The 27,174-nt window shown below is 40.7% G+C and overlaps 1 protein-coding gene across 1 annotated transcript in view; it reads right to left on the bottom strand.

Annotated features, from left to right (window-relative positions):
• ADAM12 (ADAM metallopeptidase domain 12) overlaps positions 1–27,174 on the bottom strand; it is a 188,163-nt gene that overhangs the window by 67,698 nt on the left and 93,291 nt on the right. Inside the window, 2 exon segments of the mRNA XM_050898796.1 lie at positions 11,562–11,638; positions 15,277–15,355. Of these exon segments, the coding sequence (XP_050754753.1) occupies positions 11,562–11,638; positions 15,277–15,355 (156 nt within the window).

Raw genomic sequence — 27,174 nt, 5'->3', positions numbered from 1 at the left:
AACAAAGTTACAACAGGTTTTAATAACAATGGAGTATGAAAAAGCAAAACACTGATTTACAGTGTCATGGTCGAGTGGAGCAGGAAACATCAAAGCTGTATATTTGTCATTGCAGCACACTATACTTTAAAAGAAGCAATAGCTCAAAGAAAATTTTCCTCTTCTGAAGTGCTGTACTGTAGAGCAAAATTATATTTGTGTTTTATGTGTTTTCCGTTCTCCCAGTGATGCATTGGCATTGCTGAGTGGAGTCACGATGTGTGAGCTTCCGAGGACCCTTGGCAAACAGTAATGAACAAAAGCATGGTGAAATGCTTTTGTAAGAAAAGGTACAGAGTGAAAGTATTCATTATGATCTGCAGTGTGCATTATACCTTTTAAACCAAATGCTGATGCAAGCATCAATTCTGCCAGATGAAAGAGGCATCGCAGTATCAAAATGGATTATTAAACACTGCACAGTGGGGCAGCAGAATGAAGCTCAGATATACTCCTGTTTAACTCATTGTACTACCCAAAATAATAATTGTTACAGCAATACCACCTGCTCCTTGAGGATCTCAAAGATTTTCCATCAATGAAAGCACTCTTCTTGCACTACTTTAAACTACAGTATGCAAAGAGGAAAGAGGGTTTAGGAAGAGATAGAACACCTTGCTCCAAGAAACATGTGGAAGAACCTAGGACATGTAGCCAATTCTGGGCTTCATGTGCTGCCTCCTAACCAAAAACCTCTCTCCCTGTATACTCCAGACAACTCACCAAATAAAAGCCATGCTTGGGTTCTTGTGCTGGGTCCTGCCCAATTATTTTGAGCTGCCACAGTAAAACAAAGTTGACAAAAGGTTGAATAGCTTTCCGCTTCCTCCTGCTGAGGAAGCTGCTGGCATAAGGCTGCTCTTTGAGCTCAGCTCAGCAAATACAGGCAGTGCGGTATGGGTGTCCGTGGTCTGCGCGTGCTGGAATAGGATTTCTGGTACTATATGGCACAAAGTAAGACGATCTCCAACAATACCGCTAGAATTAGTAATTATAACTGCAACTGTAGGACCACAGAGTAAGAAGACTGCTCTACTGTACGTCGGGACTGGCACAGCGTAAGAAGGCATGAAGGAGGTTTACAGACAGGGCTCAGGTAGAAATTATGGTAAGAGAAAGGAATTTAATATTCTGTGCCTAGCTTGCATCCTGAGCGCATACTGCCAACCACACAGGAGGGTCCTAGATAATTCCCACGTCGAGCTGGACATCAGGTGTTGTTGGGTAACTGTGTGACCAGAGAAAGGCACCCTTTAAAACCTATTTCTCTTTTCTAAACTAGGGATAAGCATTTGCATATGCAGTGTTGTAAGCATTCATCAATTAGACACTACACTAAATAGTGCACTGCATTACCAATTTCTTCCCTGTTTAAATTATGAAGACATTAATCCCTAAGCACTGGCAAAGGTTCAGCAGCAATACTTACAGTCTACCTATCTGGAATTCCATGAAACTTTTAATTGGTCAAGGCATTCTTCCTCAATTCCTCCTCTAAACTGCTCTATACCGTCCATATATGCTATTAAACAGCAACCATTTTCAGCCCAAAGCTGGCTGTATTTTATTAGTGTGTCTTTTTGGTGTATAGGAAGTGTCTGCTCTTTTTATTTCTGTCTGTACTGCAACAAAGGTAAGATAGTACAACCATTGTGAGACTGATACGTGTCTCTATACAATTCTTCTGCAGAAAGCTAAAAAAAGAAAAAAAGGAAAAAGAGGAAGGACCCAGAAGCAGGTTAATGACACCATAAAGACTGATTTTAAAATAAAAAGTAAAATTATTAGGAAAAAGCTGCCCTAGATATGCTATTCTTAGCAAGATATGATGAAGAAACTCAAAGTCTTTCGCCTCCTAACCAGTTAACTGAAAATTTCATTCCAAGCTGACTGCACAGTTTTGCTACAAAACATCGTTAGCATCAGTTTAGCTAAGCCAACAGATGACCGTTTTACTGTTAACTAGAACGGCTAGAAGTCCAAGAGAAAAAAAACGAAAGGACTGGAAACCCATGATATTAAAGGCTGTGCAACAGCATTCGCAGGAGCCTGCTTTACTGATCTGAACCAAGAATCGGGGTCTGATAATTCATTTGTAGCTTCTTTAGTACCCTTGGCAAAGCAGGTAAGATATATTACTTACCCATTGCACAGGCATGCTGCGTGTGATGGATCACAGTTGGAAAAGCAGGACTGATTTATCACAGCAACCCTTGTAGCTACAGCCAGGACACACTACCGCACGCATGACATATGAGAGACCTCTGAGCAGGTCACCCCCTGATTTGAGTAACCTTACACCCTACAGTTCTAAATTATTTTCAGATATGCCTTATTCCTTGAAGAATTTAGGAAACTAGGACAACATATGCCCTTTCCTCTGATAATCAGCAACTCTGTAATCAGCACAATCAAATAAGGATTGTTGTCTTTCCCTTGTGCAATTAATCATTTAATTTTGGAGGCAGCTGGAACCAGCAATGGAGGCAGAAGTCCATTAGTCACTGTTTGAAATGGGCCAGCCTGACCATCTCGCTTTACTGACAGCTCGAAACCAACATAAAACCATGAGGGGTTTTATTTTTAATGTTAAACTTTATCCTGCTTAGAACGTTAACTTAAAAAAATATAGACTTAAATAATTTTCTTTAATTATTTACACTAGAAAGGGAGAGACTTAGTAGTATCCTTTTACTGGGTAAAGCTCACTCTTTCTTTTTTTTTTTTTTTTTAAAGCCAGCATCTTGTCAAGAGTTCATCGCCAAAACATGCCACATCAATGCCACGTTTCCAATGTACCCCTTGTATACCCAGCTACTGTCTAAAATAACTAAATAACCATTTCTTTACCCCTCATTTTCTTTAGCTGCAGAGGATATGGACAAATGATCAGATAGCAGAGTGATTAATTTTATTTTCTACTGAGCACGCCAGAGCCAGGGCAGCCTATTCAACTTGCCACTGAGACTCCCATCCCAAGTGACAGTGTGAGCCTTTAAGAACAGTTCCACCTTTGCATATGAAGCAATCCCATGGTAAAAAAATCTGCAGATTCGGCATAAAGGAAAATATACTTTTCATTTAATGCACACTTATCCTTTGAGTGCTGCCTACAGGATATCAGCACTTGGCTTGTGACCATCTGTAATAAGATAATGAATATCAAATATGAATTTTCTTGGCCAGCTCTCTGTTTTTGACTAATTTTCTTTTCCTACAATTGCATTTTCCCCCCATTGATCAGTGCCAAGCACAGCACCTTAAAAATGTAACTAGTCAAAAGCTATGGTTTTTCTTTTTTTGGTGTGGCAGGATTAGATGAACAATACCTACCAGTCATTCAGTACTAAGAATTTGATGCAAATAAAATAAATCCATAACTACTTCTTCCTTCCACTCTTGTCAGGTGTTTCAAAAAAGCCTCTGTTACTCCTACACCATTTCTGTATCTTCCTCTTGAACATGGTTCTCCCACACTCCTGAGTCAGCCTATGTTCCCCGAAGAACGAGATGGCACAACTTTTCCATTTTCAGGAGGCGTTAAATAATATAATGTTTTCCAATGCGCCAAATAGTATAGTAAACTACAGATCCCCAACCAAAAATTATACAAGGAACCCCAAAGGGATTTCGGCAACTCTGCGAGTACTCGAGAAGTGGTTATTCTTTAAAACCAGCTTCTACTGAAATCTGTGGGATTTCTACCATTACCTCTACCAGGCAAAAGACTACCAGAATTCCCAAGCTTATAAATATTTGGGAAAAATGCAATATAAAGCGTACATTTTTTGGTCTCCAGGTATCTAATTCATGGCATCTGTGTTTTCCCCAGTCCCAAACCATACTGATGCTGGGAAGTCAGAAAGGTCTTGCAAATGAGCTGGGCAGGAAAGAGAAGAGACAATTCAAACCCTATCTAAAACTATCGGGCTGTCCTTTTCATCACTGGTAGCAGAGAGGAAGGAAAAAAAAAAAATCTATACCATACAGCATGTCCAGACATCGGTTCACAGGCTCCAAGCCAACTGGAAGCAGCTTCAGTGTGGTCTTGAGCCTGAGCTAATATTTTACTCTACCTCTCAACAGGGTTTGAACCCTGCTCATGGCTGGTGGTCAGCACCAATTAAACCACATCCACGTTGCTGCTAACCAGCTCTAAACATGAACGACTCATTGGTATTTGCCTACTGTATGCCATTACATGCCATATGGGCACATGGGGAATGTGTATATGAGATGGCCTATGATGGGAGAACTCTCTCCATCTCAAAGAAAAAGAAATTAAAACGTAACTTAAATAATTAATTTGTTATTAACTGCTGTTTAACTTGCCAGGAATCTCACAAATAGGGAAATGCAATTTGATGGAATAATCCCACTATTTAAATTGCCGATAAAGTCAAATGTGATATTTTTTTCTCTTAAAAAGAAAAACCAAAACAAAACCTAATGCAAAGCCAGTCATATTTCATAAATCAACAGGCTTTAGGAAATCTCAAAATATAAATGAGATGTTTCTTTTCCAACTTGTCAGCAGAAGCAAAGGCCCTGCCAACATAAACCATCAATGCATACTTGTCTGAGAAACTGTGATGCTGAAGTAAAACTTGGCTAGGACAGCATTATATGAAACTGTTATATATTATTCTGCTGTACTATACAGGGAAAGTTAAGTAAATCAATAAATCTGATATCCATGAATGCAATTAAACATTTGGTTTTAATGAAGCTCAAAGTTATACTCATTTCTAAACAATAATAATAAAAAGCTCTACTACCACTGGAAGAGGAATGTAGATGTTTTGAGTTTGTAAGAAATTAATTAGACTATAGAGGACTGTCATGCTTACACACCACATATTCACATTAAGCCTGTCTCTGCCTACAGACACAGCGAAAGACTGTGCAGTACTCATGTGCCACCTAAAAACCTACAGGACTTTCATTTCATAATTAATGCTACAGCTTCAAAAGTAAAGGGTCTGATCCCACAGCTGTACCACCGATTTCAATGAGAGTTTTAGGTGAATAAATAACAGAACTGGAGCCTTGTGGCCCTGGAGTGTTGTTCTCATGATGCTTGCGATGGAGGTACAGTAGTTACTCACTGCAGTGTTTCAGAAGGTGATCTGTAAAGTGATAGGGCATTTTTATTTATTTTTCTTAGACATTCTACATTCTCAGGACTTTGTATAACAAATTCCCAGGCAAGCAAGCAGGCAAGCAAACAAAAGAGGAAGAAAAATGAAGTAGTGAATGAAAACTTCACTTTTAGTCTGTTTTAATAAGTTGCAGATGAATACTATTGGGATAAATGAACAAGACGATCTATCGACTGTTTTTCTAATGGGCTAGGTGATCTTTAGGTATTTTCCAAATGGTTTGGTCATTCTGTAACTTTAAAGGACTGGGAAATGCAGAGAATGGGAGCTGGACTCCAGAGACAGAACTACTCCTGTCTCCACCACTGCCCCTAGGCAGCCTTGGACAGGCAATTCACCTCTTTCTGCATCAGTTTCCCACCTTTAAAATGGGGTAAATTTTAGTAACCACAGACAATAATTACCTATTGATGAAGAGCATCACACAAGACCCAAGTAATACTGTGACTATTACCGTTATCCTACTATACTGCACATCAGGATTCCATTAAAATAACAAGTCTGACCCAAATCAACACAGGGCAACATCTCGAAGGGAGGTTAAAGCAGTAGCGTTATTGGTTTTACATATTGCAGTAGTGGTAGAGGTGTTCTCATGCAGACACATCATTAGTCAAATATGTTTTATTCCAGCCAATGCCTTTCATTAACCTGAAAATATATTCTATAGCACAGTGTCTAAAATGTAGTCATACCCAGAGACTACTGTAGCACGCACTTAATCCTTTCTCAGTGCAAGACAGATTTGTCCAGAGTGAATGCATATTGGTCTTCAACTTTGCTGCCTGGAATTTAAGCAGGGAGTTACTTGAATTGAAAGCGATAGCGCAATTTCATGTCCAGCATTTGGGTTGCAAGAAACAATAATTGTGTTATCAGAAAAAGTGTCACATGTGAGCTCAACTGGGAGGGTGACAAGAGAGACCAAGGAAAGTAGAGAAAAATGAAGAAGGAAAGAGATGTTGGCATCAGTGCCAATTTAGTGAGCCCATTTTGTAGCACTGTGCAGCAAACGGTGTAACAATAAAAGAAGGCTTGATTCAAATTTGAACATCACATTAAAGCTCATAGGATGCCTTTTCAAGCCACAAAATGTATAAAAATATTTTTAGTTTTTTTGTTTGTTTGTTTGTTTGTTTTTTAAATTAAGTACTGTCAGACACAGACTTGATGGAGAAGGGGCAGGCTCAAACAGCCGGGTACAGATCATCTCTCATGCTTGTCCTGGCAGTAGCAGTGATGCTTGGGGGATTACTGTGCACCTGGGGACAGCGTGCACACAATTGTCAAAGAACGGACACAACGTTCATCTCAGATCACAGAGGTGATCGTGATTCAGGAGCTGTTTACCACTTAACAGCCAGAATACAGAAGCTATGAAACCCCAGAAGCTGAATGCTTTCTAACGTTAAGCTCAAAATCCTCCAGTAGTTTCACGGTCAGATAACTTACAAACCATGAGAGATGTTTATATGAACTAAAAGCTCTTCAGAACATATGGAGAAAAAGCTCACATCCAAACCGGTGCTTTTCTCAGCTGCGATTTTCTCCTAACTTCTTTTTTGGATGAGATCTCCCCTTCTGTGGGGAAATCACGCTTGAGGAGTCATGAGGAATTTAAATTTTTTTCTCACTGGTTTCCTACTTCCATTCCTTTTTTAAATAGTTGATGTCTGGAGTGTCATATTTAAATCCCCTTCAGCTGACTGTGTCTGGGATGCAGTGGGTTCAGCCAGACCATTTGAAAAATGGATGGCTGTAGTATTGGCAGCCTCGTGTAGCACAACTATGTAATCCCATTAAAAATGACTGTCTTTTCAGTTCTGGGGCCTTATCCCCATCACTGTCACTGTGGACAGAGCAACTTTCAGTCGCTGATGAGGTTGGACAATGACCAAATACTTTTTGTATGTGTGAATGGGCTTATTATCTAGCAACTGGGTAACTCCGAGAGATTCTTAGGATTTTCAAGAGCATTTTGGTGTTTCAGAAAGAAAAGGCTTCCTGTGACATTTGTATCCTTAAACTACCGAGGCATTTCTGAGAGCACCTCTCAAGCTCCCCCCACCAGAGATGTCACTGGAGACGCCTTTGTAGCTGCACGTCCCCGCGCCAGCATCCTCTGCCAGCCCCTGGACCACGGAGATTGTGCTCCTCTTCAGGCTGCATTTTTCTGTGTATTTGCTGGGTTCTGCACTTGCAGAGAAAGTAATAGGGGAAAAATCATTCAAGTCTGTACAAATTTATCACAGAAGATGTGTGTGGTGGCTACAGGCCAAAATTATTTGCTAAGAACTTGAAGAGCCTCTGAGCTAGATAAACAGAAGGGTATTTCCTGAGGACAGGAAGGAAACGACTTGACTTTGTCGTACCTTCACCTTCCCACAAGCTTTGACAGTCTAATTGGCTTTCTTATCCAGATGGAAGTGCCGGAAGTCCTGATTACCCATTGTTCCCATTGCACGCATTCAGCATTTACCGTCTCCTCTCTGCCTTTCAGCTCTTCCTCCTCCGGAGGAGCCAGCAGGATACAGATTATGGCATGATTATATTCTGCTCTAACCTGCATTTTAGGCAGCTATCAGTGTCAATCCAACTATTTATGCCATTGTAATCCTACGTGAAGCGCGGCACTTGAATGTTATGTCTGAGAGGATGTAACATAGCTGGAATATGTGAGTGTCTGTGTATAAGAGAGCCGAGTCTACTTCTCACTTATCTTTGTATCTCACCCCCTCTATCTGCCTGAAAAAAGTAAACTAGTCAAACCTGTCTTAGTTTGCAGATTTCACACTTGACTCCTCCTGTAGCTCATCACAGAGTAATCATGTCATATTTACAAGCTCAACGCATCTCAAATGCTCAACCATGTGGCTGCACTGTAAGTAAGAACATGATGGTTGCAATAGGTCAGAGCAAGATTGCTCCAGCTCAGCACCTTGTCTCTGGCCCTGGCCAACAGCAGATACTTGGGGGTAAGATATAAGAACATAACAAACACACTCCCGTTGGTACCCCCAGCTCTGACAGCATGAGTGTCAGGGACATCTCTGGGTTTGACAGCCCTGGAGAGGCTCCCCCAGCTCCCCTCCCCACATTGTCTCATCTTTTTTGAATCTACTGACACTTTTTACATTGACACTCACCTGTGACGGTGAGCTCCATAGCTTCATTATGTGGTGAATAAAAAAGTACTTCCCTTTGCTCTAAAGTTTCATTTGATGTCTCCTAATTTTGAGGTTGCGAAAAATATTCAGTAATTGTCCCCTCTTCAGCGTGACATTCAACCTCGTTTCATCATACCCCTTTTCTCCGTCATCTCCTTTCAAAAGTGACAAATCCTAGTCTATTTTCTCTCCTCGGATAAAAGCTGTTCCATACCTTTGATCATACTTTTTGCCCTTCTTTGTACCTTTTCTGGATATAATGCTTCCTTTTCTGAGATGGGGATGGGGAGAGGAAAACAAGAACTGCATGCAGAATTCAAGATGTGAGTGCACTATGGATTTATAAAGTGGTAATGAAGGTTTTTGTTCTATCCTCTATTTCTGTCTCAGTAATTCCTATGATCCTTTTTGCTTCTTTGACTACCGCTGAGCACTCGGGCTTCAGAGCATACTAAAATGTGGAACCTATTCTTTATGACTAGTTTCGTGTCTTTTAACAAACTGTCCTAATCTGGGGGAAAAGACACAGTCCCTACCTGTCCACACCTGGAACAATGCCCAAGGTGCCTGTCTAGTAGGAGTGGGAGGATATTAGTACTCTGAGATTTCAGTGAGCTAACAGCTTGCACTTCCTTTCATTAGATGTTTTTCAGGCACTGAAACTTCAGCTCCATGCAACAGCTATGTGAGGTAGGTAAGAATCATTAAATGAATTTCACAGATGGAGAAACTGAGACAGAGAGATTTGTCCAATTCACTTAGAAACTGTCACAAAGCCAGGAACAGACCCTGAGAATGAGACCAGTCTTTCCTTCTACCAGCTGCTGCAAGTGAAATGGCTGCTCCAGGGACTGTCCTCATCCGGGGCTCCATGGCCACACGATGTCTTACGTCTCTACGCCTGCAGCTTGCAGTCTTTATCATGCCGTGGAAAAACAAGAGTCCCTACTCCAGTAAGTTGGTGGGCAAGTACATCATCCTATCCTATCCTATCCTATCCTATCCTATCCTATCCTATCCTATCCTACCCTACCTTACCCTACCCTACCCTATCCTATCCATAACTATTCTTTCAAGCTGTAATACTAGTAAAGTTGCCAGCAAAGTAAGCCATGAAGTAATTTTGAACTGTCCTGCTTCTCCTCATATTATTTCAGACTGGATCACGTGCAGTAAATCATAGAATCATAGAATGGGTTGGGTTGGAAGGGACCTTTAAAGGTCATCTAGTCCAACCCCCCTGCAATGAGCAGGGACATCTTCAACTAGACCTTTCCACCCAAATTCTCAAGGGATGCATTGCCACAATAATGTTTTGGTGGCAGAGGTATACGGTGACCCGTGGGCCTGATTCTGGAAGATGCTTAGTACTCTCAGGACCTCAATGCAGCTACTTGGGATTTCACACCACCTGGCCTTTTACTCCTAACCAGTTTTAGTGAGAAGGCCCGGGTGGTTCAAGGAGCTGGCAGTGCATTATGAAGCCTTTTAAATAGACAACGCTGGCTCAGATCAAGCACAGGTAATGACTGGAAGTTATTACTATTGGCTACCAGGCTGTGAAATGAGTTTTGTGGAGTAAGTCAACAGGCACCCTTACCACAAACTGTTCTCACTCATGGACACTCTCTTAACCAACCTCAGCAGCGAATGCAGCAGCCAAATGGGCACGGATACTGAGATGCGTCCTCAGTTGTTCTCCTACTAGAGCAAAACATGCTTTGGCAGGGAACCTTACGAAACTTTGTGCTGAAAAAGATGCTGCTACACTTTTCCTGTGGGGAAGGAGCCTCATACTGTCAGCTTGCACTTTGGGGATTTATCTGCAATAGTGCCAGATGAGAGAAAAATGTCACTGCCGGCATATGTTGCCTTGACATACCTGACTACCTAGAACTGGGAAACGACTCTGTGAGCTCAACAATTGTAAAAAGAGCACATTAGAGAAGAAAGAAAATGCGTTTAATGGGGAGAAGAGTAATTTCTCTTGAGAGTTCTTAATTTCTTAGGTAGCTCTGGAACAAGACATCGGTGAAGGCCCTGTCCCACACGGTGCAAATTTTCCCTGTGGACCTTGCAGCAATGCTATCCTTTTAACTAAAATACCAAGAGCACTGCATTATGTTTTTACAGACTGCGAGAACAACTGGTGAACGCAGACTGCCATGGTCCATGCAAGGGATTAATTAGGGTAAACTTGTGAAGATGCCAGATACATACCGAAGCACCGGTAAAACCCCTCTCTGTGTGGGAATGAGCCACAGGAATCCCATCCACTACAGCAAATGGGTTCCTCCAACAGGGAGAGGGGTCCTGGTAACAAACTGTTTGCTCACTCTGCTGCTGTCTGTCCCAGAGCTCCATTATAAAAGCCTTGATAATACCACTATTGCACAAAATACAAAATCAAGGGGAAAAGACTCCAGCTACTCACGCTGTTTGTAGATAAATTAAACAAACCCAGCAAAGGTTGAGACAGCTGGAAATCTGACAGGAAAACTGGGTTTTCCAGGGAGAACACTAAAGCCAATTTACAGTTAATTACTGTGATTTAGAACAGCTCTGTGAGTAAATACCAGTCTCTGATTGTCCAAGTAAGGAAGATAATTGTTTCCTGAACTGTGTCCATTGTGTATTTAAAATGTTGTCAGCCTGTTCCTTTCTCAAACTCAGAAGAGGTTGGGTTTTCAGCAATGTGAATCTGCTACTCTTCTGTGAACAAGTAGCCAAAATCCTAATGCTGAGCATCATACCTGCCATGAACGCAATTTATTGAGCTCCCCAGCCATATCTATAAAGCAGTCTCTCCTAATGATGAGGCTGCTGGACAATGCATGAGTTTGCAGCTGCAAAGCAGTCCTGCCATCACTGGTGAACCAGCTTTGAGGACAAGGAGGACTGGAGGGCCACTGGGCACTGCCAGCCCAAAAATGTGCCAAGCACCGCACTGCTGCAAAAGAGTATGGAGAAGGATGGGCAGCAAGAGAGAAGGGACATCATGGAAAACCCCCAAACCGCATTATCTAGTTCTTTTTTTCTCTTCAGAGCAACTAGGGGGAAAATGTTTTTACAGAGATTGTACCAACATTTGAAAAATGGATACTGATACATTCATTAAAAGGCAAAACAAAAACTCAATGAGTATTAGGATGGTTTCTTAAGGAGTCCAAGTACTACTGAAGTATTGACTCACCTGAGTCCAGAGCAGGTACTGAGACTGACCGAGGAGTCGGGGTACCCTTGTACATTGCCATGGTAATAGCAGTGACCCTGATTGCAAAAAAGAGAAAACATTTCGGTAGTCATAAACGCTCTTTGCTGTCTAGTTTTCTCATGGTTTTCCATCCCCTTTATTTCAAAGTGATTATCAATTTCAGGCTACAGCATTCAGAACCACACTGACAGCACTTTCCTGCCCCACTAAATATTCACCGTACTTGACAGTTCAGATGGTTCCTAAATGGAAATCTTGGGTGTTTTTTAAACCCCAAAGTGTGGGAGTGGGGTTTTTTTGTTTTGTTTTGTGTTGTGTTTTTCTAAAGAGGATCAATGGTGTTTAAATTGCATGACTGACCACCTTTTTCTGTGTTATTTTATTTAAAGTTTCAGTATGGAATATTTTATGAAATTAATCAGATGAACAAATCAGCTGACATATTTTACTGCTTTCTATAGACACATATTTTTATTTAAGGTCACTTACATCTATGTATGTCTATAGGAGGTAGCTATGTATAAAGAGAAGTATAAAAAAGCCAATCCCAATGCTAGAGTTTGAAAAAAATCACAGAGCAAATGAAGGGGAAGGGAAACAGGTTGGAAAGGGAACCTTTTATTGAATTACCCAACCGAGTGGCTGCATGTTATTAAGAATAACCAAGAATGAGAGGGTCTTCTATTTTGAGAGGCAACAATCCAATTTCATTTTGTGGCTAGGTTATTGTATTTCCTTAATAATCCACTGCTTGCAAAAGGCACCCACAACAGAGATATTTTCTCAGCACATACACATATCTGTCTGGAATCAAGGTTAATTTTATTGTTGACTAAAGGTTATATTACATTCCCAATTATGTGACTGGCTGGAAAGCAATGATTGTGTCATGTCCAGCATTTCTTTTCCCATGGCTCCTTTGAATGCCACCTGGAAACTGAAAACACTGTTGTAAAAGGCTCCTATCTTATTAGTGCAAAGGAAAGTTATCACTCATGCTTCAACCTGACAGTCATCTCACTGTGCCTTTTTATTACTCAGTTCATTCACATTCATCTAGCTGCATTAATTAACCTTTTCAGTTTTGGGGCATGGCTTTCACTTACAAAGCCTCACATAGCAGACTTCTAAAGACCACCTTGATTTCGTTAAAGAAAGCAATAGCTGTGAAAGTGCTGGGCAAGATGGAATAATTCAGATATGAATTTTCTGCAAATAAGGTTATACCATGGAAAATATTTGTTGAGAGCATTTATATTTCCAACATGAGCAACTGAACACAGAACAGCAACATCTGACTTTCTAAACACAAATCTCAATAGCTTTTCTCAGTGAAAGAAATGACAGAAACAGGGTAATAGTGTTTTACTCTTGGGTATTTTTATCATCAGTACTCGTAAAGAGTCAGTAACACATCAGCAAGAATAAAGCCACAATAGAAGGGAGGAAGTCATAGACTGAATTTTTGGGGGATGATTGCTTCAGTCACAATTGCTATGGACGTCAAAGTTTTCAGTGTGAGTGTACTATTTCACTTTATTTTAATATCAGTTGCATGCATCCAGTTGATAAGACAGAAGAAAAAACAACGCCCCCCGCTTCAGCACTGACGCTCATACAGTGACCCTGAAACAGTCTAAAACCAAAAATAAAGTAGGTTTATTCTTGTCACTTAAAGTAAACATAAGGCAGAGGTGCAGTTCAGAGCTCTTAAGAAGGCAGTCTTTGGGGTTTAACATCACCAGCGTTAAGCGCAGTTCTCAGTGCAACGGGGAGGTCCAGCTGATATCTCGTCCCACACAGGCTGCTGCTGCAGTCTAGCTGTCTTTATCAAAGAGTGAATTATGGCAAAGGTCCTGATTTCTTTCCCTCTCCACACACAACTTGTCATTTTATTAACTTTGAGCTCCTTGTTGTGGCCCATTTCACAACTTCTCTGAGACCCACATGCTATATGATGCCAAAGTTCAATACCGAAAATGTAAACTTATCAGACCATGCCTTGCAATTGGACTGGTAGAAAATTGATTTCTAGCTCAGTAACTCCACTGAACTGCAGGATTTTTGTCTCTCCTATCACATCTTTTTATTCCTGTAAACTAGTATATAAAATGGATGACCCCCTAAAAACAAATAATTACCATGGCTCATTTGTCATACTTAAAACAGTACTCTACCCTTACTTGAGATCATTTAATAAATACCAGCTTTTGACAACTGCAATTTTTTCAAGTGCTATAAACCAGTAAAATAACCTAGACACTGCCTCGTGTGCTAGAGAAACTCCCCAAACGACAGCTCCACAAACTTGACTTCGTTTGACCTTCAAGCAGAATTTGACTATGCAACTTTTCAATGGGAAATTGGATTTGGTTTCAACTACAGACTATATTGATGTCCGCAGCGAAGAAGAGATATAAAAATAAAATCACAGAGACTTATCTTTTTTCAACCATATTGCAGCATTTAATGAAAAATGAATTCACTGATCTCTCAAAAAAAATCTTTTAGGCAGCAAAATGCACTGTCAGTATTAATCATGACTTACTGCCATTATGAAAACAGATATTTTTTTTAGTAAGGGAAAGCCTAGCTATCATTGGCTGTACACATATTCATGTTAACATAGGTTAATCTGTCAAAGACTTGTGCGCTTCATTTCTTTCCTTTTACTTCCTTTAGGAGTCTATACAGCCTTCCTGTTTCTAAAACAAATGACTATTTTCTACTAAGCTGATTCTGAAGAAGATATGAGCATCCAGCAAAAAAGAAAACACTGAAAGCTTTCAAAATGATTGCTTTACTTGGGAGGTCTGGAGTTATAATGAAGATGCTTTTTCGGAAGTAAGATGTTATGCATAGAAATAATGCCTTTCACTGATACGAGCAAAGCCCATTATGGATGGCAACACAAAGCACGATGCCTCTTCTGACACTGTCAATAAATAAATAACGTAACATAACAAATACTTATAGGACTTAGGCAGATAAAAGATAAACTTTGTAATTAAAATTGCTTGCTGCATTGTTTCTAATTAAGGCGTTCATACTGTCAGAGGACAAAAACATTACTGCCTTAAAGAATTTTTTATTTATAAAAAGCAGTTTTTAACTACTGATTTTAACAAGGATCATATTAGCCATATTTTTATATATATGTATACACACACACACAAATATACACATACATACATACATATATATGTATAAAGTATATCCATAACAGTCTTAGGTCTGGTTCACAAAATAAACCCAACCAACCAACCCCCCCTCCCAAACCCCAGCCATGGCTTCCCCAATGCGGAAGGACACCCAAGCCTTCAAAACCTCTGACGTGAGCTTCTGCACTATGGAAATCAGATATTTAGGGCTTTCTTCCTAACTGAATCAGGACTTTCCTCCATAACTGATCAACAATGGCTGCATTTATTATAAAATTTTAACGGGTATATTTCCAAGAAGCGGAATAAATCTTACAGATTTTAAAAGTCACCTGGTTAAAACCCTACAGCTTGCCTTTAAAGTCTCTCTCTAAAAATTCATGTGTAGGATCACAGCAGTCAAAAAGGTACTGAAGGCAACAATAAAAAAAGATCACACATTGAGCTGTTTCATCCCATGGCTCAGATCCCGGCAGAAAGCACTCTGGGTTTTAACGATGAAGCATCATCTACCCACGAAACACCAACCTTACCGTGTAATTGCGTGCGAGAACCACATCAGTGCCGTCTTTCAAATAATGTGTTTCTGTGAAGCTGCTGGCTAACAGGCCCCTGAAAAAAATAGAGCAGACGTAATATTAAGGCCACATCACCTTGACTTTCTCCTTTAGTGGTTCCGTTTGAGATAGCGATCAAAGCCAAGCATTAACAATACAATGACTGCCGGGGCTGTGTGTGAAATAAGGAAAAATGTAACTCCAAACACTGAAGCTGCAGTACATGAACACTTCCTTCGTTAATTGTGAAAAGACTATAAGTTTCCAGACTGCTTTCTCTTCCAAATGAGGACTGCATGCCGGCCCATTTCAGTACTGAATATTCCATGTAATTTTCAACACATTTTACATGAAATCTGAAATCTAGACATTTGGAGTATTGTTAAGTAATGGTGGTTTGTGGAAAAGGAAAATGTTTTCCCTGTTACTTATTTTATTATATCATGTGTTGCATTCATCAGCAAGTGACCACCCAAATACTAGTTTAGCTCTTTGTTAATGAAACAAACTTCTTCCATTGACATTCAAGGAAAAACACTACAAGAACATTACAGAAGTTAGAGTACTGGATTTATTCTGATCATCTGAAAAGGATATTCATGAATGGAAATCTAACAACTTGAAATGATGTATCAGGAGACGGTGAAAGATCATGTCTGTGATGGGACATTTTGTTCTCATTCTCTCCACACTTCCCCTCCTGCCTTTGGCATTGATATAAAAAATTTTGACTTGCAATTACCATTTTCCAGAAATCTCCAGAAAGGGGCATGTGCGTGACAACTATGAAAACTTTTCTTTTTGTAGTAAACTCATGGAATAGGGAAAGCAGCATCTGCCTTTTTAAAAAAAAAGAAGTCTTGCTATTGTTCTGTTTTTCAACTCCTTATCTAAAGAGCATTTCTTACAAGGCCAGAAGGAAGAACACATAGTCACATTTACTCCTAACATAGGTCTTAAGCTATGCTCCTCAACACAAACGTGCTTGAGTTTTGACAAACATTCTAGTGAAATGCAAAAGCACAATATAGAAGAAACCAAAGATAAATGCCACCACCATCTTCAGAAAACTGGAGAGTTTGGATTATTGAAAATCTTTGGCACAGCATTTCACAGTGTTCTTTCTGTTCCACTTCAAAGACGCGTTTCTCCCTTGGGTTGTTCATTTGAACAAACAAGGCCCTTTCTTTTATTTCAACCTGGTTAATGCCGCACTCCTGCATATATACTAGTGTGAACTAGCACACAGTCTTAGTACACATTTCTTGCACTTTATATAAACATTAAAACTAGAACATGAACGAACATTTAATTTTCATTACTGATTTATTTGCATCACATTAATGTCCAATGGCTCAGTCACGATCAGGATCCGATTGTACTAGGAACTGTATAAACACTTACTAGAGAGAAAACCCATCTTTAAAAGCCTCTGTCTTAAGGTAGAAGAAAAAAGAAAAAGATGAATGAAACAAGACCAAAAAAATAAAAAAAAAAGAAAAAAAAAGAAGGAAACGGCGATGTAAAAAGATGAAGATAGCAAAGCCCCAACACAATGAGTATTCAAGCACAGATCCTCACTTTACATTTTTCAGCTTGTGGGAAATACTAGCATATTAATAGATACCAAATGCTAAAACACTGCAGCGTTTGGTGGGCTGTACAGGAACTGCTCTGGATCTCAGCCAACCGCCGCACCTAGAGCAGGATTTGGTTGCCCAACCAAGCATCTAGTGTGGATTTAGATACCCTATATATATTTCACCAACCAGCTCTGTAGGGACACCTCAACCCCCCTGTGGTGTCTCGGAGAGTGCTTGACACCAACGTTTCTCTCACCTCTTGTGCCTGCAGCCTCCAGAAGGCCTGCCTGAAACAAAATGTGCTGTAGCCATTTTTCCTGCTGTCTCATTATCACAAAGAGCAGCTGCTTTCTTAATTATCATTATTATTTATATAACAACACTGCTAAGTTCTGTGCTTAGCAGGCATTAATTACCTTTGTAAAGGCAAAAGGTAAGATTCCATTGTTGCTGAAGCCAACAGAGTTCTGCTGTGCACTTTTTGGAAACGGGATTTCATATAGGATACCAGAGTGATTTTTATTTAGTGGGACAAAATACAGGCAAGGGATAGGGTAACAGATGTAGCATAAGGGCAAAGTGATTGAGCAATATACTTGCTTTGTGCTCTGCTATTTCCAAAGTGTTTGACAGCAGTGATGATAAAGGTGACCTTTCTGCTTCTGTTCATTCTATCCTCAGGCATAGATTTAGAAAATATTTCAGAGATTCATAGATTTTAATACCAGAAGGGAGCGCTGTGATCAGCAATCTGACCTGCCGCATTACATAGGTCATTTGACTTGAATTAATCTTCTGGTATAATGACCATGATGGAACCAGATCCATTTTCTTACTGTACAGAGCCCTTGTCTAGATCTCCCATGATGAAGCTATCACAAGCCTGGTAAGTTTTTAACAGTTAATTAAGCTCAATGTAAAAACACCGCGCTTTGTATCTAGATTGACTGTATCAACATTCAGGATCTCATTCCCTTACATTAATGCTTCATTTTCATTTGAGTCTTTCATGGACAGTTCTACTTATTAAAGTGAGGAAATACAGCAGGTAAACAAATTCTTGGTGTAGCTGTCATCAGTCTCCCTATCAGGATGAAAGTTTGCTATCTACCCTGATGAAAATACTGGCTGAACATAAGAATTCCAAGTGTGAATAGTAAAAGACTGGTAAGAGCACCAAGATGATGGAGTCCCACTGTTGGACTAACCTAATAAAATAAAAGTATGCCCCAATGTAGAAGCCAAAGCAGGATTTCAAATCTTGGAAATTTCATGTACCACTGAAGGACCTTTTTCAGAAAATGAGAAAGTTTTTCAGGAGTCTGCATTAACTCTCCTTCAGTTTAGTAACCGAGACATCCTTGCTGAGACATCCATTTTCCTGCCACGTACGGTGCTAGTGCTGGTTTGAGAGCAAGCTAGAGGAAAGGTTTTCTCCACGCTGTAGAGGCTGAGGATCTCTACAAGACATGTTGCCAGGGAATCCAACAATTTCTGGCAGAGAAAGAAGCTGTTATCCCCACTTTCAAAACATCTAATATCTTAAAAGCTGTATAGCTGTAAAAGCACGCAGCGTTAGTATCCAGGGACAGCAAGTCATGTAAAGGCATTTCTTGAAAGGTTATGAAAACTAAGTGTAACAAGCACTCAGGTCCCCCAACTGAGTGTGCACCACTTCACTTCCCAATTATGGCAATAATGTTTAACATCCCAAACAATGAATTCAACATATGTATCTATTAGGTAATTTAATTACCCCTCTGCCCCCCAAAGATATGTAATGTAATAGATTGATTTACATTTCTATTTTTGACCCACAGTAAAGGAGATTAATAGAGGAAAGTAAATTAATTTAGATGGCAAGCTACTTAACCTAATTGGATCAATGTAATTCTGAAAGAGCAGGGATCAAAATAACATTAATATATCACAGTACAATTCATCACCATGTCTGGAGTTTCAAATGTTGTCAGCTACAAGGCTCAGCAGTACCAGATGATTATCAATTTTTTGCACTGCATGAAGAGGCAGCAACAAGTGCTATTGAGAACTGCATCAACTGCTGGATACAATTAAAAAAACATCAGTTGAAGAAACATCACAACTTTCTCATTTATTCTCCGAAGATGCAAAAGTGCAATTATTGAGTTAAATTACTTATGTACTTAGTCACTGTGTTTGTGAGCACTGTGGATTTTTTCACATTTCCCAGAGCCAAATTAACCAGTAGAAGCTTCGATGGCCCAGAAGGACCAGTGTTATCCCTCCTGATCTATGGCAGACAGAGCACAGGCTTCCTCATCCTCTGTAAATCAGTAGGAAGCTTACCTGTCAGATTTGCTGAAACATTTTCAGGTGTCAAGCAGCTTCCACTAACCTAAGCCTCAGGGAATATGATGAATGTTATTTAAACTTCTAACTCTCACCTTCCTGGCCCCCCACAACGTGAAGTCTTAGGCGGTTTGTTCGGGGAGGGGGAAAATGTCCTGTTTTAAACACATCAAATTTTTTACTCAATCCATTTAATGACAGGAATAGTAATTTAACACACTGCCTCTCACTTGCAAATGCGAAAATCAGTCTCTGCTCTCCAGGCACCAATATATTATTTCAAAAGGTTATAATGATATTTCATCACCCAGGGAGAGTCAGAAAGACAGAGTCACAGAAGTTAGAGATGGAGAAAATCTAGTGGATCATACAGATGGCCTCCCTGGAAGCCATGTATGCTGTAGATCAAATGAGCTTCTGTCTCATCAAGATTCGAATGTCAGAAGCAATGCTGATCCCACCACTTTCAAAGGGAGATTACTTTGCATTCCAACAGATGTTACTGTCACGATGCATTTCCTGATATTCAGCCTTTTCTAGTTTTTCCTAGTTACACTTCTTTCACTAGCTGAAACAATTGCTTTTCCTTCTTGGTACATATATCATTCAGATAGGTGCAGATTATTATCAAATTCTCCCTTAACCATCCACGTGCCAAGTATAGAATATCAGGCTATAAAAACGACAAGAACTGTGTACTTCTCATGTTAGTGCTACTCAGGAAAAATCTAAGCATCACAGTAGGAGCAGACACCAGGGCTTCCCTTGGTGATATAGGAGAAACTGGTAGACAAAAGCCCAAGGAGCAGATCTCTTTCTAACAGCATACAGGCTTGTTTTTCAATCTGTCTTTTAGGATGAAACTTCTTTGGTTGCCCTCCCTGTTTCAGGTCATCCCCCTGCAATACAGATATAAGGGGGAAGCCACCAACATTGTTATCCATCAAAATGGATCTACAAGCCTCTCAAAGCTGCTCTGTGAGACTGAAGTGACACCCAGCAACCGAGATTCGCCAGCATTGCTTTAAAGCCAAACAATATGATGTCTGGTACACGTTTCATCAACATATCCTGAGTGGTGTGTGGCTCACTGTTACACACCTCAGAAGGACTATGCCTTACTCTGGCACGACATGGAGTATAAAACTCGACCTTTGCTTCAGCAGGGAATCAGGGCCGGCAGAAGAGACACAATTTTTTACAATAATAAATCCCTGCTTCTGCTAGCACTGTCTGATTGTCAGTGCTAGTGAGCAAGCAGGGACCTGGGCTTCTTCTCGTGGGCAGGCGCTCTGTGGCATACAGCCCAAACCCACCCAGCACTCCCAGGGATGTGGCGTGATCTGTCGACTGCCATCAAGCATTAACTAGGACTTTGAGATGGGGTAAAGTGAAGCAGGAACTGGACACTTAGCTAAAATCCCATGCCTGAAATAGAAACACCATAAGCAATTTCTAAAAGCAGCACTGTGTTTTCTTTTGAATCTCATGGAGATGTAAAGCGGCCTCAAATCTGAGCTAGAGCTTTGTTGACTATTTGATTCTGAGGTCTGACATGCCTAGGAATGAATCTTGGGTACTCTGCATATACACGGCAAGACTCACAGCACTGAGATGTATGATCTGATTTTTGTTTCTGCAACTCCTTATCCTGTGGAAAGGTTTGGAAATGCAGCCCCTAATCTTCACCTTAAATCTTGTTTCAAATATGGTCACACATGGACATCTCTGTTCTGGAGTCCAACATCACAGCAATGCACTCTTTGGTTAGGAGGTTTCACGGGGTTGCTTTTAATGGTATAGAGAAGGTGCTGTGAAACTGCTGAGCTTTGGAGAGGAACATACACTTTTCATGCTCTTAAGTTTGCTTTTCTGCTTACCTTTGGTTTTGATTAACATCTCGGTATAGTTACACTACTTTAAGAACTGGCATTTTAGGAAGAACATTAAATATTCCTATGACTTCTTAAATGACGACAGTCAGCTGCTCTACGTACTCTGGGGGAGCATTGATCGTAATAAGCCACTGGTAGTGCAAGGCTGACTCAAACCTGACTGTGGTGCTTCCCTTCTCCTCAGATATGCTGCCTGCAGCTCAGACAGATATCTGACCTTTACTTATGCTTGTTACTCTTTCTCCTCCTTCTGAATGATAAAGTGTCTGTTTTCTTCCCCATCCAAGTACTGCCTCACTCTGTTATACAAATTCTTATTAAAAGCCCTCCGGCTATGCATTTTAAACCTTGCCTACAAATGGGGGAGGCGAGGAGAGTGAAACAGGATGGCACATTGGCAGTTATAAACCTGTGCCTACTGACACCAGTGTACTCCATTAACTCTTAAGCATCTCAATTAAGGTCATTTTGACCTTTAGACTGGAATTAGTTGTTATTTCTTCAATTGTGGTATTTCTTCGCAAGTATATCCAGAGGAACAAACAAGTCTGTTAAGCCTGCTGCTTCTGCAGTGGTGGTCTCAGTGCAAGTACCTCCCAATATTCACAAAGGCGATATTCACAGAGACGTTTTTCAATTCTTCTTTCTCATTACAGTATAACGAATGAGTGAAGCATGGGTAATGAGTTTCCCATGCACAGGCACCTAACATCATCCTATTCGCAAAACCACCACATATTCTTTAAACACGCCACATTCTTTCCCCTCGTTTAATTATCTTAAGTGATTTGAAATGCTTTTGGACATTTTCCCATTGAATGTCTCCACTTCATAATATCCTATCTGCTACACTCCAGTGTGCTGCCATAGAGGGACTGCAATGTCATAACTGAAGAACCTGAGAGATTGAAATTCGCAGAGCTTAATTAGCACAACAATTCTGAGGAAAAGAGGGGAGCAAAATAAAACTATAATAGCTAGGAAATCAACCAAGCATCCAAAGTTTTAATATTAACTCTATGGTAGTAGCCTCTGGCCTATTTCACATGGTCTGTAGATAGACAATTTGAGTTCATCGTATGCTACATTTGAAAAATAGGTCTCTGTACTTCTACCCAGTTCTTTGATGCAGAAATTCATATAATCCTGTGTCTACTGGAGTCCATGTTAAAATCCCACTCCCATCCCCTCGCATGAGAGGAACAGCATCTGGCACAAAGAGAGCAAACTTCCATAAACACATGCTGCAACGTCAAAAGCGAGAGCCACGCTCTGAGTTGTCCCTAGACAGCGTGTTGAAACACAGGTACTCTCATCGATAGCTGCTCTCTGGTATACTGGGGACAGCGAGACAAGGGGCACAAGCGCAACATTTAAAGCCTACAAGCATCCTGTCTTCAGAACCAGTCACTACATGAGGTTGCAGCGTACAGAAAACCAAAGAACAGTCTAAGCAAACAAATCTGAACAACTAAGGGAGAAAACCACCTCCCTAGCTGGCAATCACTGAGTGATTGAGAGCTTTCTTGTTTCCTGACTGCTTGGAAAATAAACCATAAACCTCACCTCCCCAAACTTCAATAGAAAAAGATTGAAATGAAATTAAGCACATCATCAGCCTCCTCTGCTGTTCCAGGCTCTCGGCTGCACACCCTGCTTCCATCACTCATTGTAATGTTTACGGCAAACATTTACTTGCCAAAATTGTAGCATTTATTTTATCGTTCTAATTCCAAGACGTTAATGAAGAGACTACTGCTAACCAGCGTTGCAGTGAAAGCATGTTCTCCCTTGGAACAAGATAAACAACGTTTTCCAACAAAGCAGATGGGTAAAAACAAGTTCTCTCCCTAAAATGGCTTAAGCTTGGCCAAACCCCTCAGGGTAGTCATAATGGGACAGCGTTAGGTACCCTGCACCTCAGATGGTCATTAAGGGAAGAAGCAACCCACACGGCGTGTGTGGGGGAATGAGAAGAATACCAGCAAGGTTCACTCCGTCTTCGCAAGGGAGCTTGGAGACATAGCAAAACTTCTCTGGCAGAAGAGGAAATGGCATCATTTACTTCTGTGAGCTTTGACTAAAACTGCTCATCTCGCACACACTGAAAGCCAAAGTCAGAACTGGTTTCCCAGCATCCTGCCCATGTTAACCTCAAAGATGTTCTGACTTTGTTTTTCACTGGCCAACTCCAATATACTAGAGCAGCATTTGACAGTTTTCAGCATCTCTCTCACAGAATTGTCCTAGGAGAGCTCCTTGTGAGGAATATTTTATATTACCTCCTTGAGCTTCCCTGTGTAGCAGAATAATAGAAATCATGTTGTCGGTTCAGCTGGGCAGTATGCCATGAAAAGCAAACACCTTCAGTAAAGGCTCCAGAGTAACACCAGCCACAAATTGTTGTCAGCTACAGAGAGATGACAGCGCTTATTGGCTAACTGATTTTTGATGGAAAAATACAATTCTGTACATTTAGGCAAACTATGTAGGCTGACTGCTTTAGAGATACTTTACTGTGTGAGCTATATTAAGCAGTTTTAACTTAGAATAATGGAAGTGGCTGTGAAACCCTGAAGCAACGTGCCAAAAGTAAAGCATTCTGCTGGAAATAACCACTGAACTACTACATCTCTGAAGTATCTATGGCAAAGATCAAAAGTAACGTGCACTGCTACGCTGCAGGCTGAACCTGGACAAATTTACGCAACTCAGTATTCTGAATTGGCTTTGGCTAGACTAAAGACTAACACGGCTCTGAAACTTCTGGCTCCCCTTCCATGGATCTGTTCCTCAGATGATAATACCGTGGTTTCTGATGAAATGCATACTTCCTATTAGGCTTCCACTAAAACTTGTACAAGATAATCTAGGGGCTTTTTTTAACATTCTGATCTCGCATGCAGAATACATCATCGGAGTTACAGATGTAGGCAACACAGACAGTACCGTAAAATCACGGCTCAAAAGATTCACTAGAAAACATTGAGATGTTTCAGAAGGTAAGAAGTACATATATCACAAGTGGCAGACATAATATTTTAATGCATTAATTTCTAACATCACAGTACTGCCTTTCATAAACAAATCCTTTATAGTCCCTGTAACAGTTCTAGGATGGCATATTTTCATTAAATAGTAAGTTCAGAGATACTGGGCTGGAAAGCTGTCAAATTCTATTATTTCAAATGTTTCATTCAATTAAATATGTCATTTGTAGCTGAGTAAAATTATGCTGCTGAACAGATGTCATCGGGCAAATTGTCTAACCGTACTTTCATCCGTACTTGCATTCGAACATTTTCAGGCTAGTACAGAACTCTATTTAAAACATCCAAGAAAACTAGTCCTAACATGCAAAATCTATAAACAGAGAAATTTAAGCAATTCCAATGAAAACCAGAACTTATTAAAATATAACTAACAAAATGTAAAAAGAGTGCTGTGGGATTACAAAAGGATATATGCAAGTATCTACAATACTTTTAGAAAGCCAGGCTCTTACATTAATGAAAAGTCACTGAGCCTAGGTTTATTCTCATTATTCTAACCAACAATCACGTCCTCTCTGTATCTTATTCTTGCTTTTTGAGTGTGTGCCTGTTGTCTTGCCATTTCTGCCCATTTGTTGAAACAGAAAACAGTATTTTTGTTTTACTAAACCCACAATTTTTTCCTTGCCACAAGAATGAGCCGTTTGCTCGAAGTAGGCTTTACTCAGATCTCACTTGCAGAACACCATTGACTTTTACAGACAGGTCTTCATTTTGCCCTATGCCTCACTGTCTCTCTCACTAACCTTTTAAAATTCTGGATGAAGAGGGCAGAGATGTGTAAGGATATTTTTGAACAAAATCTGTGTTTAATTCTCAAGCCTATAAATCTGGTGCGCATGCTCATTTAAAACAAAAGCCATAAGATTGGCTGCAGGTTGTCAGACCAAAGGTCCACCTAGTCCTGTATTCTGACTCCAACAGTGGCCAATACTAGGGAAATAACTCGTGAAAAGGACAAGCATGCTACATTTCCCTGAAATACTGCTCCCGCTCTGCCTCCAAATCCTGTATGAGCCAGGGACAAACATGGAGTGGAGACTCTGAGATCAAGCAAGAGCTCACAAGGATGTTCTCACTCTCCCCTGACACTCTTCCTTTCCAGTTAAAGCAGTGACTTCCATGAAGATCAATTAATTTGGTAACAGAACAAGACTGCAGCTGCAGATTTCAGGCAACGTGTTAAGGCTAATGGCAGCAATTACAGCGTGGTGTGCTCAGAAGTCTGCTCCCATGGAAGTCGATGGATAGGGCTTTGATTTTGGTGCCTAGCACAATTTTACTGGGACAGAAAAACAGCCAGTAAGATACCGACTGTCTCAGTAACCTGTATGCTTTTGCTTGGAGGCTGACTATGAATGCTCATGTGGTTTTCAAGTGTGTAAGGGTTATTCTTACCGGAGCAAGCAAAGTTGCATGAGATCATGGACTCCTGTTAACGCTACTCTGATCCAATAAAAATACAATCGCTCTCTGGCTGTGCTAGGATCATCACTTCTTGCATGAAGCTGTAACTGCATGTTTTCTAATCCGCTTCTGAAACGAGCACATCCTCCACCATTCAGGCTCGAAGACAGTGGGCTGCTCCTGCCCTGTACCGACTGCCTCAGCCCCTGCAACAGGGGAGCGCATCCCAAACACTGCATCAGCTGCTGGCATATGGCACTTCAGGTGACTTGGGAAAGCCTGGAGTGATTTTTCAAGTAACATTAGGCTCTACTCTCAGAGGACGATGGCTCGTTTCCAACTAATTCTGCTTCAACATTTGACTTGAAATTGGGATGAGGTGATTCGGGTGTTTGCAGAACAAAAACATGGGCCTGAGGCACCAAGCAACGAGCGAGTTTATAGGGTGGAGGCTGTCCACCACGACACAGGCATCTGAGAGAAAGGATGGGGGTTGAAATATTTCTCCTTCCTTTCTTCTTTCTTACCCATTAATTACTTTCCTGCACTCCCTGCATTTTACCTTAGCCATTCTTCATCATCTTTCCATTCCCTCTCCTTTTCCCCACTTTATTTCTCCATAGCCCTCCTTTCATCATCTCTTACATGCCTATGTTTATTATTACACTGTTAAACAGGAGATAGATACCTTTTTCTTAGTAAGCCAGACACAAAAAAGCAACACAACCCCATTGGTGCTTTTCTTAAACAAACTTCAAATCCGAGGGTACCACAACATGCTATATGAGGCTGGCAGTTGCCAGGGCACCAGGTAACCAACTCCACAAGAAGTGACTTCAGTGGGACCTCTCATGGAGATAACACAGATCATCATCCCCGTTTGTCAGCTCAGGCTCCATGTTCATGTTTTTCCGGCAGGAAAAGAAGAATGGCCAGTGAAATCAGGACATTGGGGTAAGGGTAAACTAGGTTTTTAGATTTTTCTTTGTTTTTTCACCTCTCTCTCTGCTGCTTGCTTCCACTGTATCTAATTCCTTGACCCTGCCATGTGTCAGAACCCTTTATGGACCAATTAAACACATTAATTCAACTGCAAATGACTGCAGGAAAAGATTAGATCAATGCCTGTGGCTTTAGCTAGGTGAGCTGGCTCACTGCAGACCATGAGCGTGGCAGAGCTGCAACAGAGGGACGTGGAAGGAAGGGGGGCTGGGGCACGAGGATCCCTCCTCCCCACTCCAGTGGCAAGCCTGCGGTCAGAAACACAAAGAAAAACCCCACAGCATCAGCTGCTTCTGCTTTTACTGATTTAGGAGTTGATTCATGTCAGAAACAGCTTCTGACTTCTTGCTACAGTAAGGTTTTTTGCTGGCCCAGGGGTCCAAACTTGCTTCTCACCCACTTTGAGGCTTCTCATTGCACTGAAGTCGCTGAAGATATGCTGGTAAAGAAAGAGCTTGGGCGAGAGAAGGATCAGACACTGTCTTTTAGCAGTTAAGACACAAAATTATAATTTTCTTTTCAATTCAGGGAAGTAATTAGTTTATAATAACATTTAACATTTGGTTGCTGACAGAGATATGACACTTATCTTACATAAGTCAT

This window comes from Gymnogyps californianus, chromosome 6, assembly GCF_018139145.2.
Source record: "Gymnogyps californianus isolate 813 chromosome 6, ASM1813914v2, whole genome shotgun sequence".
NCBI classification, from domain to species: domain Eukaryota; kingdom Metazoa; phylum Chordata; class Aves; order Accipitriformes; family Cathartidae; genus Gymnogyps; species Gymnogyps californianus.
Note: the sequence above shows the minus strand (reverse complement) of the source record. Positions and strands in the feature narration are given on the sequence as shown.